Source organism: Serinus canaria, chromosome 2 (assembly GCF_022539315.1).
Source record: "Serinus canaria isolate serCan28SL12 chromosome 2, serCan2020, whole genome shotgun sequence".
Classification (NCBI taxonomy): domain Eukaryota; kingdom Metazoa; phylum Chordata; class Aves; order Passeriformes; family Fringillidae; genus Serinus; species Serinus canaria.
In genome coordinates, this window is record NC_066315.1 from 131,434,292 (window position 1) to 131,440,578 (window position 6,287).

Here is a 6,287-nt window from a genome sequence, read left to right on the forward strand (position 1 = left end):
CCCTTATATTCAGCATCTTTGCTTTGCAGGGCCTTTTGTGGTCCCTACTCGTGTATCAGAAGGAAGACTGAGCTCGATGCTCAGTTTGAGTGATCTGCTCCAGACCTCATCTCTTCAGACTGGGCTTGGCAAACAAAACCCCCTCTGGGAAATAAAGGGCTCAGGCTCAGCAGGCAGACGAGACCTCCTGAAGGTCTCTTTCATGTAGAGCTGGAGAGAATAAAGTGTGCCAGAGTTTTAAAGACAAAGTAGTGCCATCAGAGGGGTGTGCAGGCTCCACACAGGAGGGACACTTCACGTGTTGTCAACCTTTGGATTCAGCTTTTAAATAAAAGATTGCTCTTCAGACCAAAAGAGTGATGCCTTTTATGAGTAATAAAGCACAAAGCAATTTATTTCTTTTTATGGATGAAACTACCATCCAATATAAAATAATATAAAATATTAAATAATATGACTCTTTTGATTTATTGATAAGCCAAATTCATATTTCACCTTGGGAAAATAACACATCATCTGGCTTGCTGCGGGGCAGATGCCTGAGAGACAAGGGTGTTTGTGCTGCTGAGGCTGGGATTAGTGTTTGTGTCACAGGCCAGTCTCAGGGAATATGTTTCATGTCTTGGGCTCCAGCACTTGTCAGAGGTGACGGGATGGAAGCTGATGGTCAGTATCATTGTTGGGAATTTTGGGCAGCCACACTGAAGCAACATGGTGTACGAAAGTGCATGCAAGTCCTGCTCCCCATGGCCCATGGCTCTGCAGCCCAGTCACTGCGCACATGTCCCTTTCATGTCACGCCCCGGCCTGTCCCTGCCATGTCCATCCCCGGCCTGTCCCTGCCATGTCCAACCCCCGGCCTGTCCCTGCAGTGTCCATCCCTGGCCTGTCCTTGCCGTGTCCATCCTCAGCCTGTCCCTGCTGTGTCCAACCCCCGGCCTGTCCCGCTGCCCCAGGCTCCCCGGGGCCGAGCCGGGAGCTGCAGGCCCTGCGGCTGAGCGTGGGCCCGGCCGTTGTTGCCATGGCGACGGCGGAACGGTGGCGGCCCCGGCCCGCGGAGTCGTGAGGCAGCGCAGGGAGGCTGCAGGAACAACGGCAGCCCTGCCCCACGCTCACCAGCAGATGAAGCTCTCAGGGCACTCCAGACCGCTCTTGCCCTGACACACTTACGGCCTGACAATGTCCCACTGCTACTTCGCGGAGGACAGCATGCAGAACCTGCGGCACATCAACAGGCAGATGAGGCTGCTGGACCTGCGGCTGCAGCTGCTCCGGGAGAGGCTGTGCTCGGCCCGCGTGAACCGGTGCCTCTTCTCCTGCTGCTGCCTGAACCAGCCCTGCTTCCGGAGAAGGTGCATCGCTGCGAGATACGAGAGGTAAGAGAGCTGCTGCCTGCTTTCTACAGACACTGGCAGCCTTTAGGGTAGCATAAAGGGAGGTTTGACATTGCTGTCGGGAGCAAAGGTTGATACAGGTAAGTAGGGTGGGAGAGAAATAGCCGTTTTGGAGAAATAAATTGAGAGGGATACGGGAAAGTAAAGATCGGTCTCTTGTAATTCCAGAACGAAAAGGCTTGGCATGATGTTGAACTCATGCACTGGTCAGAATCTGGCTTTGATCGATGTGAAGGGTTTTAACCCCAGAGACATCACGGTGACGGTCAAGGACGGGAAGGTGACGGTGTCAGCGGAGCGCAAGGTGGAGTGCAACACGGGCTGTTCAAAGACGAGTAACTACAAAAAGTTCGTGAAGGAATTCTGCCTGCCGCCAGGGGTGTGTGACAAGGAGGTGACCTACTCCGTGGAACCCAAGTGCCTCCCGCCACCCAAGTGCTGCTCTTATCTCTGCCCTTACTGAGCTGCAGCAGGAAGCCAAACCAGCCACGGCCATTCCTCTGACTCAAGCCTTCTCTCCATCGTATTTACAGCTGTGGCAGAGCTTCTCTTACCTCTTCCATTAAAGAAAACAGCATTCTGAGCAGGTTGTTTTAGCCTCATTTTGAGGGGGTTTGGTGGGCAAAAAGGGGAGTGCCATCAGGAAAACACAAAAGATATTTTTGGGCATACATGACTGTGTTCACTTGCTGGGTACTGAAGGCAGGGCTAGAGGTGGTGGATTCAGGGCATACAATCTCGTGGATTTTAAAGACTGAGAGGCACCTCTTATGATCAGTCACATTTCTGTAAGGACACTTCTCTCAATCCAACCTCTTCCATTTGAGCTCTAGGGTATTTCTAGGAGGAAAATCTTGAAGAGAAACACCTTGAGGGGAGGAGCCTTCTCCCCAAAAAATCAAGCTGTACCCTTTGTTCCCTTGGCTTGGTTCTTGCACAGAGTGCCTGGCTGGGAAAAGCTGTGGATGAAGGACAGAGAGCTTTTCCTTAGAAGAGTTGGGATTAGGGTAGAACTCTTACCAGCTGAGGAGGGAATGACAGCATTTCCTGCTGAATCAATGGCTCCAAAATAATAAGAAAACATTTTTCATGTTGGTAGAAGGGGAGAATTGTCAGTATAACTGCTTGAAGGCAATTTTAATTTTGCTGCCCTGGCCTCAGCACTTGAGTGAGCACTCCTGTGGGAAGTCACATTACTTCCCACTGCAGAAAGGAGTGTAACAGAACATACCTGGTGCCTGCATTTACCAGTCACCTGGACCAGCCTCTCCCCAGTGAGCACCACCTGGTTCAGGCTTCATGAGCCTCTGGGGCTGGAGGGAGGAGGGTTGGCACCTCTTCATGTGATGCACTCCCCTGCAGGAGACTTTCCTAACAGGGAGCTCAATGTTTTAGGCTGTGCTTGCACAGAATCTGATGTTCCCCAACCTGCCGGGGGAGAGGGTGAGCACATGTGGGCTGGTGCTGTGCAGGTGTGCTGCACAGCTGAAACTCTTCAGAGTGGAGTGCTGTCCCTGCCACTAGCCTGGCTGAGAAATGCAGTTGGTTGGTGTCACCTGTGGGGACCCTGACTCCTAAAGGACCCTCACACCAACTGAATCAATGTTTCTCAGTGCAGCTAAGGGGTCCCCAGTGCCAAAAGCACTCACTCGCTGCTGCAGCGGGGAATATTCCCCTGGAAACACACCTGAAGAAAACAAACCAGTCGTTTATGTACAGCCTGCAAACAGACAGCCTCACTGACTTTCACCTCATGAGGGTGGTGAATCACAGGGGATGGGTTACAGAGCAGTGAGTCCAGGGCTGGGAGCACCATGGCTGGGGGAGGCCCTTGGCTCTACCACCTGCTTCTGTCCCTCTGGGTGGGAGCTCCTTCAGTCAAACATGCTGCACGCAGATCAGTTGAGGATCAGTTTAGCTTGGCTATAAACAGCTTGGTAACTGAACAGTGGTGTAAGAAATGACCTGCTTCTGGGATACTTTCAGCATCCAGCTACCACTTAAAATAACACCTGTTAATAAATGTTAAACTTTATGGGCTTAATATATAGCTGGATCAATATAGAACCATTCAACCATGGATTGTTTTGGAAGGTGACCTTGTCTAATGCCTCTACCATGACCAGGAGCATCTTCCAGGCTGCTCAAGCACCTATCCAACCTGGCCTCTGGACAACCTCTTATAGTGTCTCAACACCCTCATAATTAAAAAAAAAAAAAAGTTCCTTATGTCACATTTAAATCTAATCTTTTTCCATTTAAAACTGCTTCTACAGTCACTACAGGCCTTGGTATCAAGTGTCTCTTCATCATTCTTACAGACATTCCTAATATACTGAGAGGGTGCCCATGCACAGGTTCTTGATTCTGCTGGTGTTGGCCAAGGATGTCTGGACCTAAGCCACCCCTCACCTGGGAGGCTACAAGGGAGCCTCCAGTGAGAGCACACAGCAGGGATAGGGACTGGGGATGGACTGAGAAAGACCAAAGTACTCACTACAAAGTAACCCACCAAGTAATAAAACCAAAACCCCTCTGTGATAGGATTTTTGCACTCTGTAATGATTTCTACAGAAGCTGTCTAAGCATGCAGAAGGGAAACATATTTCAACACCTCCCCTCTACCCGTGACTTGCAGAATACATCGAGTCCCACGGCAATCACAGGGCTGGCTATGGCTGCTCTTATCCTTATTGCTCATCCTTTAACACATGCTCTTCACACGCTGTTCCTAAATTAGCTCCTTGTGCTCCTAAAAGCAAATTACACTCTTGAGAACTTATTGGCAGATATGACTTTCTGAGGAAAATTCTGAATTCATATTACATCCTGTGAGTTGCTAGTCTAGGCTGGTAGAAGCATCTTGGAGACCTTTTCTGTAACAGAAGCAAATCACTGAAATAGTCACTTAGTTTTGTTAATAACTGCATGCTGTTAACAATTTGGAACTTAGCCCAAAATCTGTAATAAACATATACTGAGAGTTTTCAAGGAGAAAATACCTTTGGAAAGCCATCATTAACCCAGCAAGCTGTAACATCATTATCTCCCATTAAAAAAAAAAATTACCACTAGGTGGCAGATACTATTCTTTAGAATTTACCACCGTGCCACTCTTTTATTCAGAGCTAACACACTGAAGGTGGTGTCACAATGCAATAAGGTTGGCACATGCTGGAGCTGGCACTCTTTTCTGTAATGCTAATAGCAAGTGAAGAGGTGGACAAGAGACAGAGCTGTTTTGTGATCCTGGGTGTGCAAGAGTTCTCAGGACAGACCACCATCACATTAGGTTACTACACTGGATTTATGGACCTTTGATCCTGCAGCTCTACCCCATGGAGATAAAGCTCCTGTTTAAGGCCACTTTCATTTCTTTCAGCAGCCTGTCTCTGCCAGTTATCAGCCCAACAGGGGCTTCCAGTGGTTCATGCATTCTTCAGCATGTTGCTGCAACAAATTATTTTTGGGGCCAATCTTGACCATCCTCATGCAGCAGATACTCTCTCTGAATTCCCTAGCACGAGGAAGATATCAGAGAGTGTGAATTGGCTCTGCAGTTCTAAATGTTAGTGCATTCTTGAACTCTAGTCTTATGGGGGGCATTTATAAATAGCCAAGGAATTTGTAAGGAGAGGTCTTCTGAGGATGCTAAATCCAGACCTTTCCTCAGTCATCAATTTCTAGGGGTTTTCCAACAGCCAGGCAGTGCTCTGCTGTGCTCTGCACAGGCTTAGGCTGTGTTGACCTGTTGTTTCTCTCCCTGCTGTTGAAAACCTGGGGAGAGAGTGCCTTCATGAAAAGATCCCATCTTTCCTCTCCCCTGGTGCCTCGGTGCCCTGCTGCTCCCGAGAGCACAGCACTGCTCAGGCAGGGGGCTGCTGCTCCCAGTGGGCAGTGCCTACTTGGCAGGGCTCTTTCTGCCAAGGACTAAATTAAATGCCTGTCACAGGGGCCAGCTCCACTCTTCACACCTCCTGTCCTCATCCTCGGAGCAGCAGCATGGCGAGGCTTTTGGCATCACCCCAGCCAGGTGGGGCTGGTGTAGCTGCCCTCCACTGCACCTCCTTGTGAGGTGAGAAGCTTCATCCATCCATCATGTTTGTGCTTAAAGTTAAATTTAACCATTGTCCTTGCTAAGCTGTTTGGCATCTTAGTCTCTTAGGTAAATTTTCCAAGCCTGTTTTCCATCATTTCCCCTGGCGAAAGCCCTAAGAGTTTATAAGAGAGAGCAGGACCCATGTCTTCCACTCTGCCTTTGTACCAAAGACTCCATAGATTTGTTGTCATTCTGGACTCTACACTTGCCACCTCATTAATAACCCTGCACTGAATTTAGGTGAGGAGCAAGCTGATCCTTTCAGCACACTTGGCATGACTGTGGTGAAGGTGCCACCTCCACGAGCATGGGACACCAGCCCTTGCTTCTCCTTTTCAACCCTACAGGTCCTTTCCCTGGTCTCTGGAATGAAAATGAAGTTTTCCATCTCTGTCTGTCTTCTAATTCTCTCTGCCATCCCATTTGTGCCCCTCCAATTGCTGTAGGTCAGGTTTCTTTTGACAAGTGATGTATGAGGGTTTGCTTCTTGTCTTGAAACCCCACTCTATGTGAAAAAAGCTTTGCTGTCCTGGAGGTTGTCCTTTCAATTGCCCTGCTATGTGGTGTGAAATCCTCTCCATGCAATTGTCTTTCTCAGTTTCAACATCAATTATAAATAATAGCAGGTCTCTCTGCTCTCTGGTTGGTTGTGTTGGTCCCTATCTTGGGGTGTTATACAGAGCCTTAAATGCCTGCAAGTGACAACAATGCTATGATTAAAAAATCTGAAAACTAAAATTCATCAACTAAAATTCACACCTCACTAGAACAGATTTTAACTTGCTAGTAAAATA

General features: G+C 48.6%; 1 protein-coding gene across 1 annotated transcript; it reads left to right on the top strand.

The window, feature by feature from the left end:
- Window positions 1-1,203: 1,203 nt before the first annotated feature.
- Window positions 1,204-1,898, top strand: ODF1 (outer dense fiber of sperm tails 1). Its single transcript, XM_018914809.3, has 2 exons — window positions 1,204-1,376; window positions 1,563-1,898. Exons 1-2 carry the CDS (start codon window positions 1,210-1,212, stop codon window positions 1,855-1,857), a joined length of 462 nt encoding a protein of 153 aa, XP_018770354.2. The 5' UTR covers window positions 1,204-1,209; the 3' UTR covers window positions 1,858-1,898.
- Window positions 1,899-6,287: the final 4,389 nt, after the last annotated feature.

Excerpts from the sequence above, each read along its gene's own strand:
- ODF1 (XM_018914809.3), top strand. The coding sequence starts at position 1,210 with ATGCAGAACCTGCGGCACATCAACAGGCAGATGAGGCTGCTGGACCTG. Across the intron at positions 1,377-1,562 it reads ATCGCTGCGAGATACGAGAG|AACGAAAAGGCTTGGCATGA; the intron begins GTAAGAGAGCTG and ends TTGTAATTCCAG.